General features: G+C 33.6%; 1 protein-coding gene across 1 annotated transcript; it reads right to left on the bottom strand.

The window, feature by feature from the left end:
• Positions 1-10,423: 10,423 nt before the first annotated feature.
• LOC129918796 (uncharacterized) lies at positions 10,424-11,784 on the bottom strand. The gene has a single exon (XM_055999521.1). It carries the CDS (start codon positions 11,654-11,656, stop codon positions 10,865-10,867), a length of 792 nt encoding a protein of 263 aa, XP_055855496.1. The 5' UTR covers positions 11,657-11,784; the 3' UTR covers positions 10,424-10,864.
• Between the last annotated feature and the right edge of the window lie 3,726 nt (positions 11,785-15,510).

Genomic DNA, 15,510 nt, shown 5'->3' with positions numbered 1-15,510 from the left:
ACCACTGCAGGAAAAATTTTAGACTCCTTGGTTTTTGGTCTTTTTATAGAGTTCCCGTTTGGCGTACAATGGACACTTACAATTTGTTTTGTATAGAAGAAGAGCTTTACGCGGTTCGTTGTTCGCAACTCTAGAGCATCCTGTTTTTATTTGCACGCGTTTTGATGGCTTTGGCGTGTACAATTCAGCAGAAAAATGACTTTCTTCCTCGGTCCCCCACCCGCCAAGGGAACTGAGCAGCGTTATGATGCGATTGTGTATGTCGTCGTAGTCGGTTGTCGTTCGTTGTCGCCTTGTAAATCGTTGGAGCACATGAATAAATTTCCATTTGAGTATTACAATTCGAAGGAAGGATTTGCATACGCATCTACCATCTCCTATTGAAGAAAAACCAAAAGACAAAAGAGGCAAAGAGAATGGAGCTCAGAGTGCCATCTTTCTCGTGCCATCTTTGGGTGGTAGACATTGTAAACAAATAACTTCGTGGCGGCAACAATGTTTGTGGCCGCGGTGGCGGTGGTGGTGGTTATAGAAGCATGGTGGATAGTGTGAGCCGCGGGGCACGAAGTGATGTAGTTGTTGCGATAGGTAGGTGTTTTGTTATTCCAGTATTCGTAAAAATGAAACAACTAGGATGTTCTTGCAAGGAGGTGGCAATGTTTTTGTTCCATTTTCGTTCACAAATAGAATTGGAGAAACAAACTCCATATTCCAGCCCAGAACCAGACACATAATTTGCAAACTAAGAAATAAAAAAAAAGCTAGGAACTAGATATGAATACAAGGACTCTGTACAAGATTCAAACAGGACAATGGCATTATCCAACCTACAGTGGTCGGTTTTGTAAATTTCATAACATAATAATTTTTTAAATTAAATCAACTCTAGCCTCTAGATGTGTTTTTTTGTTGTAAGTCAGAAATTTGCATTGTTGCACCTCATAAGGATGAATTTGAGATTGAACGAGCAATTATATCTTCTTCAGGCAAACCTAATTTACTCGGAATTAAAAGCCCAATCAAAATATTAAAATATGGTTATATTTCATTGTAGATAGGTCAGTTTAAACAGAGACCGTCGATACTGAAATAATGTAAAGTTTATTCCAGTTTCTTGGCCAGACGTAAGACCTCAAACAACAAAAGCAAATAAGTAAAAAATATGAATATTAATTAACTATTCAAAATGTAATACATAAATTTATAAAGATAACGTATCGTTTAATTTTATCAGAACTATCTTTATATATTTTTTAAACTAAATTGGATTTACTATAAAAGAGATATTTGTGACTTTTAGCCCAACAACAGTTGGGCTCATCAGTTAGTTGTTATTGTACCCTTTCTAAGATGCAAATTTTGTGTCGATGTTTACCGACTCTTGTCAAAATAACAGCATAAATACACTGTGAATTTTAATAGTTTGGGGAATTTTAATAAATTCGTGCACCCAAAAATGTATTGCCCCTGCGGTCTGGCAGAAGATAATATAAGAAGAAAGAAAACAAAATATTTTTTTTTTTAATTGATTTAAATTCATAAAGTCCATTGACATATACAAACAATTACCTATGAATTTATTTTCATTATTTTTATTTTTATGTTTTCCTACTTCTCATAAAACAGATGTGCCCATAATTATGAAAGTGGACTTAGTCACTTTTACTGTAATTTCGCTTTTAAATAAAGTTTTAACTTAAAATTATAATTATGCTAGTTTTAATCGTTTTTTTTTCGGCCTGAGTTTGAAACTTGACTAAAACTAGTCCCTAACTTTTCGGAACCTGCGCAATATCAAAATAAAAATTTTTAATAAAATTTTATATAAATTGAATAAATAATTAAAAACCCGTCAAGAAAACACTTTTTGATTAAGAAAAAGTTAGGCATACTAAAATGTCAGTTGCAAATGTGTGAAAAGGAAAATCCAAAACTCTTTAAGTCAAAAATGAGCGCTTAATATGAGAGAAATATTTTGTCTCCTGAAAAAATTAATTCCAAAGCAACCAAACGAAAGCTTTTAAAAATCTAAAAATTTTAATAAAAATAAAAAACTTTCCGCTCTAGCACCACTGTGTGGCCACATCATCGGTCGGGTCGTCCGTCGCACACTGGGGCAGCTCCATAGAGATCAGTGCACAAAAGGTCACTTTGAAATGTTGTCGAAAGAAGAAAAAACTTTTTCTTTTCTGAAAGTATACGGTATTTATGATATGAAAAATGCCTTGCACTATGTTAGACACGCGATCAAAGTTGACAAGTTCGTTGTGAAATTTGCAATTGGGAAATAGTACAGAAATAAGTTCCTTTTGTTTTTTTAATAACTTTGTTATTTATTGTGCCATTTAAAATATAAAATATGTCCATGGAAGGTAAAGATGTGAAGATTTATTTTTTCCGTGGCGGCAAAAGTTTAGCAAACCTAATAATTGGCGAAGACTAAGACATACTTCATTAGTATGAATGTGAAAGCAGAAGTGCTAAACTTCTGCCGCCTATATTTTTTTTCATTTTAGAAAAATAGTGTTCGCGATGTTGAAAATACGATAATTTAGGCGACAAGAATTGATAACGATATTTTGTAGAAGAGTTCAATACAATCATTTTTTACTATGGGAGGGGCGGGGGTTCTATCTCCCCCTGTTTAGGCAGGAGGGGCAATTTTCTAAAATATGACGAAAAATAAACAAAAATTATTAAAAAACAACGGCAACACTTACAGTTATGAACGATACCTTTTTCAAAAGCCAGAATTATACACTTGATTCTAATTTTTAAATCAAATTATTTAAATCAATTGTTCTCTAAATAATCAACTTCAAAGTCAAAATTTGGGAAAAAAAATTTTAAAAACCACATTCGATACTATTTTTACCAAGACTGTGAATTTAAATATGAAATTAATCGATGAAATAAACTGCCTCAATTAATTTCTATGACTTCTAGTTTTTGAGAAAATTGAAAATTAAAAAACTACCTTTTTATCAGATTTGTATTTTTTAGCTGTTTTCGTGTTTACATAAACATAATGTTTGCAAGCAGTATGCCCCCTAGCAACCCCCCTGCTTAGGCTCACTATTACAGTATTTCGGGTGGGTGCGATTTTTTGTGTATTCAAATTTTCTTTAAAATTTAAGTTTTTCGAATCCAAAAGAAACTTTGTACATACCCAACCTCGCCCCCCCCCCCCCTCCCCAAATCTAATATTGTGCCCAAGCAGGAGGGTTGCAGGGGGATAGCATGCGGGACAAAAAGGGTCCCAGAAAGGGAGTTAAGTTAAAAAGGTGTTAAAATTAGCGAAAATAGCCAAGAAAATGAAAATCTGATACAAAGGTAATTTTCTTATTTTCAATTTTCTCGGAAACTAGAAGGCATTGAAGCATATGGTTTTCAGTATTCGATAAAAAATTAGTTGAGGCAGTTTATTTCATCGATTAATTTCATATTTAAAGTCACAGTCTTGATAAAAACAGTATTCAATTTGTTTTTTCAATTTTTTTTTCACAAAATTTTGATCGATTATTTCAAAAACAATTGATTGAAATAACTTGATTTTAAAACTCAAATTAAGTGTACAGTTCCTGCTTTTGAAAAAGTTATCATTTATACCTGTAAGTGTTGCAGTTGTTTTTTAATTTTTTTTTATTTTTTTTTTATTTTTCGTCATATTTTAGAAAATTGCCCCTCCCGCCTAAACGGGGGGAGATAGACCCCCCCCCCCCGTCCTATCGTAAAAAATAATTGTATTGAACTCTTCTACAAAATACTGTTATCAATTCTTTTCCCCTAAGTTATCGTACTCGTGCCTTTTTTTCCTGTGTAAACACGGAAGTTTATGTTTAAGCAACTTTGTCTTTTCTTAGTAAAAATTAAATTTGAGCTCATTTTTACTATTTTACATAACTATTTAAAACAAAAAGTCACTTTAGACTCTTTTATTTATTTCAATTCGTTAAATACTAACGTGAATATACTTATAGATATATACATAATACTTAAATCTAAATTAATTACTCTAAGCTATTGAAAAACCTAGTTTTGAATTTAATGCATTTAAAATTGTCATTTACAGACTCGATACAAAAGTAAAGTTTATTGAATATTATTATCAATTGATTGAGGGGGCTATTTGCACCATAGTTCGATCTACTAAAAATAAGGCACAATGGTTGGCGTAACCTTATACTTGTGCGACTATAACTGAAATTTAACCGACTTAGAACCGATGGGGATGATATTGACCCATTAATAATTCCAACAATAAAACAAAACTGCAAATACTTTCTATGGTCAGTAAGTGAAGGAAGATTTATTAATTTGAGTCTTTGAGAGTAAGGGGGAAGTAAATTATCATGTGACCAAGGAAGAAAACGAAGACAGAAACGCGAAAACCGTCTCTGTATTGCTTCAAGTCTTGTTATATGAGTGGCATAGTAAGGTGACCACACTACACAGCTATATTCGAGTATTGGTCTTACAAAAGAAACAAAGAGCAATTTTAGCACATAAGGGTCGCGGAAATCGCGAGCAAATCTCTTTATAAATCCTAGTATTTTATTAGCTTTTTTAATAATGTAGTTTAAATGATCTATAAATGTTAGCTCAGGATCAAGAATAACTCCTAAGTCTGAAAACACGGGGACTTTACTTAAGTGACATGAATCAAACGAATAATTAAAAACAAACGGGACTTTTTTGCGTGTAAAACTCATAGTTTTACACTTGTCGACATTAAGAACAAGACAATTTTTATTGCACCATTCCCTAAATAAAATTAAGTCTTCTTGTAAGAGTAAACAGTCAGAAGTACATTTAATACTTTTGAAAAGCTTAATGTCATCAGCATAAATAAGGACGGACGAATTTTTAATGATCAAGTCATTTATAAATAAAATAAATAAAATTGGGCCTAAATGGCTACCCTGAGGAACACCTGAATTGACGACAAATCGGTTCGAACACATATTACGAAATACAACACTATAAAGCCTATTTTTTAGATACGAGGATATCCAATTTAAAAAACTATTATTAAATCCAAGATTGCTTAATTTTAATATTAATGTTTTATGACACAGCTTGTCAAAGGCTTTACTAAAGTCAGTGAATACACAATCGACTTGCCCACGTTTTTCAAAAACATCTAAACAAAAGGACGTGAAGTTAAATAAATTAGTGACGGTAGACTTTTTTTTGACGAATCCATGTTGTTGATCACAAATAATTGACGTACAGTTAAAGGTAAGTACATTACATACAATTGACTCAAACAGTTTTGGTATCACAGATAATTTAGCTATAGGTCGGTAGTTCATTATTTCGTTTTTAGGACCTTTCTTGTGCACAGGAATAATGAATGCACTTTTCCAGATATTAGGAAAAAGAGAACTTTCTAAAGACTTATTAAAGAGAACACATAACGGATATGACAAATAAGAAACACATTTTTTTAAAATAGAGGCTGGCACACCATCAGGGCCTGGACTGAAACACTCATCCAGTTTTATTATACTTTGTGCAACGGTATCTTTGTTTATATTAAAATTTATAGAATTTAAGTGAGAGAAATTCACCTCAGCCGAAGAAAAGTAAGAAGGGTTCTCTGAATTTGAATCTTCGAAAGCTTCTTTAAAGAAGCTTGCAAACATATTTGAGATAACCTCGGGTTCATGACTAGTTGACGATGAATTTTTCATAGAGTTTGGGTAGCCGCTAGTTTGTTTCTTACAATTAACAAATTTCCAAAAATTATCAGGATTTGATTTTAGATCACGTTCAATTTTAGAGATATAATTTTCGTATAAAGAATTTGAGTGTTCTGCAAATAATTGTTTTATAATTAAGAATGTTTCAAGATCTTCATCGGTTCTTGTACTATTATATTTTACCCAGGCTTTGTTTCTTTTATTTTTTAAGTTTTTAAGATGTAAGTCAAACCATGGTGGAACATTAGATTTGCCACGCCCTCTTTTAAGTGGAATTGTCTTACAAAAGCAATCAAAGAGTGTAACATAAAAAAGGTTACACATATCATTAATATTGCAACTAGAAAATAATTGATTCCAGTCAATGGTACATAATAAATTAAAAAGTTCTATATAATTACATTTACTAAAATTAAATTCGAGTTCGTTTATAGAGTTATGGTGAGGAGAAGATAAGTTTAGATTAAGCGCAATATCTAATGCAGGATGATGTCGATCTTCGTCTGTTAGCTTAACAGTCGAGGCTATGACTGCAGTTTCGGCGCTTACGGTATCACAGAAAAATATTAAGTCTAGTGTTCTTCCTAAACTATTAGTCACTCCGTTAAACTGGCTTAGTCCACACGATGACATACCATCAATTAAAGAAATTTCAGTTGAGCTCGATGCATTTACGGGAACGTAGAAGTTATCGTCATCAATTTTAACCCAATCAAGGTTTGGTAGGTTAAAGTCACCTACAATCAAAATTTCATCTTCAGGTTCCAAAAGCACATAGATACTTTCTATGCAGTCATTCAATTTTTCATAAATTTCAGTATTAGAATTCGGAGGAATGTACGCTGCTATAATGAATAAATTTCCAGAGTCAAGTTGAATTTTCATGCCCAAAGCTTCAATATTGGCTGATCTAAAGTCGTTGATCACGCATCCAATAAGTGAGTTTTTTATTCCACCTCCTACAGTGTTGGAATCGTCCAAATGGTGACGATCACGTCTAAAGACTTGATAGGAGGTATCCAAAAGCTCAGAGTCGAGTATAGAATTATTCAGCCAAGTTTCAGTCAGTATAATGACGTCGTGAGGAAGATTGTTTGCATTTTTGTAGATCTTATTGGTCTTTGTCCGAAGTCCATTTACATTTTGGTAATATATTAATATCTGATTAAGCTGCTTTGACGTTGTTTCAGCGTTGTCCGGTTTTGACGAAAAGGATTGTGAGTTCCTACTCGGTTGCTCGGTCTATTCACAAACTCATGCATTATGACGCCAACTGGCCAAAACGATGTTGAGTTAAGTACGTGGAAAACTGAATCAGGGGCACGTATCTTAAAAGAAGAATATTTTGCGTGGTTTCGATGCAGAATTTTTTCAACATTTATTATAAATGATGTTCCCAGTTTTTCTGACACATAATTTTTGATATCGAGGGCATTTGTTGAAGGGGCAAGTTTAGAAAGAAATGACACTTTTTGTCCTTCTACAGCCCTAAGTCCAAAATAATTTATCGCACAAAACCACTACTTTTGCCCCACTGTGCGTCGTCGCATCATCGTTCGACTAGACTATGGTTGCGATGAGAACTGCATTGCTAAACTTATTTGCGGGTTTAGTAGCATCAGAAAGAACATGCAGGACAAATGGCTATTGCTTTACTGGGTGAGGCTGTATGAATTGGAAGAAGAGTGGAGTTTACTCACTAAAAATATGAAATGATAAGACATGCCGGCACGATTACAGTTGGGAGATTTAATAAGTAGCGGAAAGTTGGAGAATAATGACCTTTGAGATAATAATCTCGTTAGGTGTTAAGGAAAAAAAGTTGTTTATGAAAATAAAAATGTACTTTTGATAGAATTGTATAGTTATGAGCTGCTTTTTAAAGAGTTGAAAAGGTTTTTTTTTTTTTTCTAAAAGAAATATTTACTTTAGGTATATAAATGATAAAGTATTGCCCCATAATTTTTGTTTCACAAGGGGTAGCCACTAGAGTGAACACCACATCTAAAAGGACACAAAATTTTGAGTAGAATACATTGTTTGATTAATTACTGTCCCTTTTCATTCCATCAGATCATCAAAAGATTTGAGTTTGTCTTTGTTGGTAAAGTCGGAATAATGAAGAAACTTAATTTCATTATAAATTGTCCTTTCTAAGATCTCATATTTGTAAAGGACATCATTCCAGCCCTTGTTGGTTTGTGTGCGTATGTGATAGAGCCAAATTATGTCCCTTCTTTCTATACAAAATTCAGTGTTAGGAGTACCTACTAGCTCTTTTTTGTAATAATTGCTGTTGTTGAAACTATTCATTTATAATATTTTGTAAATCCTTTTTTCCCTTTTACTTTGGAACCGACAACTATTAGGGCCAGAAAAAGTTTTTTTTTGTGTGATAGAATATTTTACCAGAAGGTATTTAAACTACTTGTTTTGAAATTGAGCTATAAAACGTAAATAAAGTCGTCCATTTCTGAGTTTTCTCTATAAAGAACAATTTTCTGATTTGTAAAAGTTTAGACCATTTATGATGAGAAAAGATAAACAACTTGATGATTTATTTTCTAAAAGTGACGATAAGGATGAAACCTAAGCCATTTGGTTTCAGTTTCATTCATTAAATTCATATCACTAAATGTGATGTTATCGTATTCTGTCGAAAAAAAAATTATATTTTACTGCTGTATTTTTTTTTCTTTAATTTGGAAGTAAGTTAGAAGAAATATTTTAAAATAGTTACCTAGGTAATAGCTTAACAGCCATCATTAAATTTTTATTTAATGTATTTTTGGGTGAGAATGATTTAAAAAAATACAAATTTTTAATTCTGTTTTTAATTTTTATTTTTTTTTGAATACCCTTTTATTAGCTTCAATTGTAACAAAGTAACTAACTTAACTAACAATAATGTAATAAAATCTTGGAACTAAATTTTGTCCCACTTCCAATTATTTATCGAATCGAAAACTTTTTACGTACATAATAGTTCGGATGACAAAACAATATTTTGGTGGTCCGGACACTGGGGAGGGGCATTGGGGGGTCGAAAAACCCCAAATTAATTTAAGTCTACTTGCAATTATCGTATCGAACTGAAACTTTGTGCATTATATGTAGTTGGGATGACAACACAATATTTTGGAGGTCTGGAGCCTGGAGCCCAAATCAAATTTAGCCTACTTCCAATTATTGTATCGAACTGAATCTTTGTACATACAGGGTGTCCCAAAAGTAAAGGATCAAACGAAATATGATGATAGGCCAACTTAAGGGGTCTCAGAATTTGGTAACTTGTTCATCCCAAATCCTTCACAAATGCAGTATTTGTGAAATTTCGAAAAATCTCTACTTTGCAACAGCATTTAGCTTCCTCCGCCTCCAATTGATTTTTGTTTTTTATTATTCTTTAATTAATATATCAAAATATTTTTTATTTCATAGGTACGCCATTTTGTTGCATATTAATTAACAGTTTATTATTTTAAAAAGTTTTCTTGGTATTGCAGTATATAAGTTTCCAAAGTTGAAGTTAGATCGAAAATAATGCAATTTGAATTCGTCAAAACAGGGTTTTTCGGAGTAAGAAAAAACAAAAAAAAATAGAGCCTTTTGTTACAAGAGAATTAACAAACAACAGTTTAAGAAAATTCGTTTATTTTTGGAAATAAAAACAAAACAAATAGGTCGTACTTAAACAACGACCAAAATTATCGTGATTTCTACTCTCTAAATTACAATTGCTCAAATTTAGAAGCTGTAAGAGCCCCGCACACTATAGACTTTCTATCGGCCGTTAAGTCGGGTTGGGCTCCTAATGTGCGCACCAGGCAGCCGAATAAATAGTCGGCTAGCGGGCTAGGTAGAAAATATTTTAGTTTGAAGGCAATTGTGAAGCAAAACAATCTTTATAAACGTTGGACCGTTCATGTTATGGTCCACCCAGCCTTAAATCAACTGATTTCAGTCTTCGACAGATAATATTTTACAATTTCTTCATTTAATGTTAATTTTAAAACTAAATAATTCAAACAAAGTTTCTTAAATGCACAATTTTTTTTATGTTTTTTAAGCAGGAAAATTTAATACTAAAATGTAATGTAACATTAGTATAATTAATTTTTGGTCGTAGGTGTCATTCCTATTTCTGCAATTCTTTTTAAACAAAACTTCTTTCAATTTAGTCAGAAATTAAATATTCGAAGGTGGTAGGTACTAGCAAAAATGCGCAAATTGTAGGAAAACTTTCTTTGAATATTTAGTTAAACTCTGAAAAATACATAGGTAATGTAAAAGCGTTAAAGTAATCCCGGAGGGAAAAATAACTTTAAAGTATTTTAACCGTATTAGAATTAAACTGGTTACCTTTGCTGATAAATGGTCTTACCTTTAAACTTTTAACCTTCCATAATTAAAATTAAAGTAACTTAAGGTCTGGTTGTCTTAAAAAAACCCTTTTCAATGGTCAAAATTGTTGCATCCCTTCCATAATTGGTTCGATTGTGGAGAAATACCTGTGCCTAAAATGTATCTGTAATGAAAGCTGTTCAAAGTACTAAAATCTAATTATAGAAATTTCCACTTGGGATTGAGTTTCGATAAAAGAATCACTCTATTAAATTAGTGATCCACACGGTTAAGTCTACGTTTACCTATACCCTTCCAAACAAAAAATCCAATCAAATTAATGGTAAGGTTTGTCAAAATCAAAACTAGAACCATCGTGCTTTGCAAACTCTCGAATTTTATTGGATCTATTTTATACACTCAAACGGCATGAGACGAAGTAGAAGATGATGACGGAGGACGGGGTCGGAGATGGGGATGGAAAAGAGGCAAGGGAGAACAAACTCATCTCAAGGATATTTCATTAAAAATAAACGCGCGCTTTACTTGACTCTATCCGCAACAAAAAATAGAGGAGAATTACGAATTCATATGTGTTCTATAGTATAGTGATACTGATGATGATGGTAATGGTGTGTTGAGACACTTTTCTCATCCTTCTAGCAATCCCCGCCTTCACCTCCGCCTCCTACTAAGTAAACTCATTCAATGTACAAGCAAAAGAAAAAGCAGTAGAAAAAAGGTTAAAGATTTGTAGTGCTGGCTTTGGAATTCTTCCTCTTCTTATTCGCAAGGATACTCACTCGGTTTCATCATTAATTCAAAACACCATTAAAAAAGAACCTCGCCTTCGAGTTTAATATAAATCGAATGTATGCATCTTGAAAATCGAAGCGATCACTATCAACCATGTGCCAAGATTTGAATCCTTCAAATTGATATTTCACCCTGACTAACGTGCAAGGCGAATCTTTCTCCTCTTGTTGATGGTTTGGATGTTTCTGATGGTTGGTGCCGGTGTCGGTGCTTTGCTCATGTATTGGCTGAAGCTGAAGTTGCAGCTTGTCCTCCTTCAACGCAACTGCATAAATTATGAAGTGCACTTTGGCAACTGCCAGAGGATTAGGGCAAACCATTGTTGGTTTGGAGAAGAGCACATCTATGGTATGTCTACTAGTGTCTCTGGGGACGGCATCGTCATCCTTTGGAGAGGTACAGCAAGGAATTACATTTGGGTCGCAGGCGTCAGCGGTAGAGGTGGTAGCAATAGCAATTTCATCGAAATGGGACATAATGTGTTTTATGCAAAACTTGATCCCTTTCGAGAGTTGCCACAGATTAACATAGTCGTTTATTTGGGCTACTATTCGAGCCAAACTGAAGTCCTTGATCTCCCAATGCCACCTTGTGGCGGCCGGCGTGCTATGCGTTGTTTTGTCTATTTCTATTGTTGATGGTTGAAACCTCCAAAGGGTGGTGGATTTTGTAATGTTCTTGCCACTGTTGACTGTATTTTCGGCTGATTTCATCGCGTTATTTATCACGCGCTCTGCCACGCTCCGGATATCACGCACTTTATCCTTTTTATGTTCTCGTTGATAAATCATAATTCTGTCGTCCAAATATTTTGCGTCAAAGGATTAAGTTTTAATTTTATCACTTTTTTTTGTAATTTCATATTCTCCAGACTAAGAAATTGTTTTCAGAACTCACTTTGTATGCGAAACCTTCTATGTTTTGCTTGGGAGAGAGTGAGCAGTCTCTAGAGTTCATTTTGCTGATAGGACATGAAATGAACATAACCACATCCGTGGCCTACAACTGCTAACAATGTTCCATCGACCTATATTTATCGGAATTATGCTCCATGCCTCCCATGCGTCGCTAGGTCGATCTATCCCTAAGGATTCAGTTTTCGAAAAGTCACGTTCGTGCATTATTCCAGAGGCAGAGAAAACTCAACACAGGAGTCGCCTTAGCAGCCGAAGAGCCAACAAGAGCATATCGGTTGGCCCTTGGTTCGTTTGGTATATGATAATATAAGTATGTACTCGTGTATAGGCAAATGCAAGGACTTGCTTGATTTCCGTACTGTTGTCGTACCGGGATTGTATTTCATCGTTAGTCGAATGTGTTGTTGTTGGTTCATGTCCTGATGCTGCTTTGTCCTCTTTCTCTATGGGGTGAATGCAAGGACTGGGGAACAAAATTATATTCAAAGTGCAGACATGCCGAAACGGAAAATTCCAAATAGCCCGGCCAAAGTCGAAAATTCCCCTTCCCTTCCCTTCGCTTCGCTTCTCTTTTTGAATTTGTTTTTTTTTTACTCTTTGGTCAAAAAAGGAGCAAATTCAAATTTTGCTCCAACGTGTTTCCTTTTTTTCAGTCGCCTGCACTTCTGTACGTTTCACTTTATGTACTTTCATATATGTATTTGTGTAGAGGTGTGTCTGTGTATGTGTATATCCGAATAAATGTTCGTTAGTTGTGAAAAAGTTCTTTAATGTTCTTTTATGTTTCAATGGCGTGGAGTGTGAAATGGATGAAGTTGAAGAGAAGGCTGGTGCGGCGGTAAGAAGAACCCCCCAGGACAGGCACCAGGATAGCAGGAACAGCAACAGAATGATTTGTAAGATAGATATACTTTCTTTACACGAATTAAAACTTCACCTGTTTTGAGTTAAGCTGGAGAAATTTATTACCTGCTCTAGCGGCCTCGAGTGCAGAAGAACATCCATATTTACGAGGTGATGAGACTATTTTGCAGTTTTTTTCTTTATATTGTTAAATAATGGATGAATTCTGTCGTCCTTGTTGTATTTGTATTCTTCTTTTTCTTGGTAAATGTATTTTTTGTTGTTGTTGTTCAAGTAGGAACAGGTGGAAAGTAAAAGGCCATTTACAGATTCGTAAAAATAAAAATTAATCAAGGAAGAAGTCAAAAACTTTACTTGAAATAAGAACTGCTTGTCCGTCAATTGTCATGTAATGTTATCAAATTTAAAATAAAGGTTGCACAGTTTATTTTAAAATGAAAAGATTGTGTTGGCCATCATTTTCTTTACACGCAGCGATGCCAACTGAGGCATAATTATGTCTTTTAGGCATAATATCATTGGCTGAGGCATTGAGGATTATTTTTGACGAAAAAGGCATAATTTTTCATTCCACAAAATAATGAAAATTAGTAAAAGTATTTTTTTATACATTTTTTAAAAATCATCATCATCATATAATTAAACGGCTAGCATGGTTTTTGTGGTACAAATTACCGGGCCCCCAAAAACCGAAGGGGCATAAATTATACACGGAATGAAAGAGAATGACGCGTAGATGTGCAGAATCATTTTTTTTTACTTTTTTTTTTAACCGAAATAACGAAATTAAACAAATTAAAATTCGAAAATTATCCGACCGGAGAGTCGTGGCTCGTGAGTCCGAGACTCTTTTTTGACGTTTCTTTTTCCACTTTTTCTTTTTTCAACATTCCCTCACATTTCTTTTTGCTTCTTGGTGCAATACAACAACAACAAATTTTAATTCAAAAGATAAATGTCAAATTTGAGTCCTTGACTCAAGAGGCATCGTGTAATAGTACGCGCCTCACAGAATGATTACACACCCGACAAACAATTTTGGTTCTATAAAGCTTTACAGATGCAATTGTTGCTTCTTTAAAGCATTATAGAAGAAAAATTGTTAGTAGGGCAGCCACACAAAAAAATATAAAAGTTCTGACCTGGGATTACGACTAAATTTTTCATATAGTTTTTGGGTCGCTGAAACCGAATCCGAAGTCTATTTTGGCGTATCACGTCAGGTTTTTGAAATATCCCCAAAAAATGTCTCAACTCAAAAAATCTGACATTTTTGAGGATATCTCAAGCCGTATACCTGACGTGATACGGAAAAATAGAGTTCGAATTCGGTTTTAGCAACCCAAAAACTATATGAAAAACCTAGACGCAACCCCAGATAAGAAATTTAGTTTTTTTGGTTTTGACATTTTTTGAGGATATCTCAGAAACCTGACGTGATAGGGCGAAATTGACTTCGAATCTGGATTCAGTGATCCAAAAACTATATGATTAACATATTCGCACATCCAGATCAGAGAAACAAATTTTTTGTTTTCGTGACATTTTATGAGGTTATCTCGAAAACCTGACGTGATGGAGCAAAACGGACTTCGGATTCGGTTTCAGCGACCCAAAAACTGAAAAACTATATGAAAAACTTAGTCGCAACCCCAGGTCAGAACTTTTATTTTTTTTTGTGTGGTAGGGTATCAAAAGAAAATTCGAAAAAAGAGACAAACCTCTTGAGGCTTCATGTAATAGCTGACTTTGACAGTTCCTTTACCATTTTACCAAGTTTTCACTTTTAGACGTTTACATTTTTGAATAAAAGTCGCCACATGGCAAAGCCTTTTTCTTATGAGGTTCAGGGAAAACTAACAAAAACGTCTTTTTTCTTCCTTATACCTTCCAGCAGCAAGCTTATTTTTTGGTTTAAAAAACAATTTTTGTAGTTTTTCTAAAAAAAAAAATAGTGCTAGAAAGAAATAAAAATTTTTTACGACGACAAAATAAAAAATAATGATGCAAAAAGCTTATTTTTTGGTTTCCAAAAAAATTTTTGGTAGTTTTTTCCAAAAATTTTTACAAAAACAAATATTGCTAGAAAGAATTAAAAAAAATTTAATTTTGTAAATTTCCCACTTATGGCTTTAACATGAAAAAAACGTTGTTGTGAACGCACCTTTAATAAATGTGAACCTATCTTTAATCATTAATAAGTATCTGAACGCATTCATTAAAATTTTAATGGAAACCTTACCCCAAATATCATTCCAAACTGGAAGTGCGATAAATAACGCCCTCTCCCTTCCGGAAATTTAAACATACAATGGATGGAATTTGAATGAATGGAACATGAAACAGGTTGAATTGAATCGGAAAATGCAAGGTGCAAACACAATGCATTAAGGCGATTACACTTTGCATTTTCTTTTTCGATACTTTTTTTACGTAGTTGAGTGCAGTTAAAACGTAGTTCAACAATATCTAAATCAGGTTTAAAAAATATCAAAAAGTAGGTATATTATATATACCTGTGTATTTTGTCTTCAAAAAGTGTACTTAATCGCAACAACAAATACTATACAAAATAATGAAACTATTTTGGTATAATTGTGTTTAAAGTTGTTGCAAATAAAAAAAAATAAAGAAATTGGCGCTCGAATTTCGAGGGCGGGGTCGGCTAGTACTTTTAAATGCATGATCTGTCAATGTGATCAAAAACAATATATCTTTCAAAATTAATGTCGTTTTCGATTGGATGTTCATAAGCGTCCGGTAGCATTCCGAAATCTAGTTTTTTTTTTTTTTTTTGACGGGAGGAAATCTTCAAAAGACACTTGGCAGTATTCGACACCAAGTAGTGTGGGACTCTTAACCAC

The sequence above is a fragment of the Episyrphus balteatus genome, chromosome 4, assembly GCF_945859705.1.
Source record: "Episyrphus balteatus chromosome 4, idEpiBalt1.1, whole genome shotgun sequence".
NCBI classification, from domain to species: domain Eukaryota; kingdom Metazoa; phylum Arthropoda; class Insecta; order Diptera; family Syrphidae; genus Episyrphus; species Episyrphus balteatus.
This window is presented reverse-complemented; position numbering and strand designations above follow the sequence as displayed.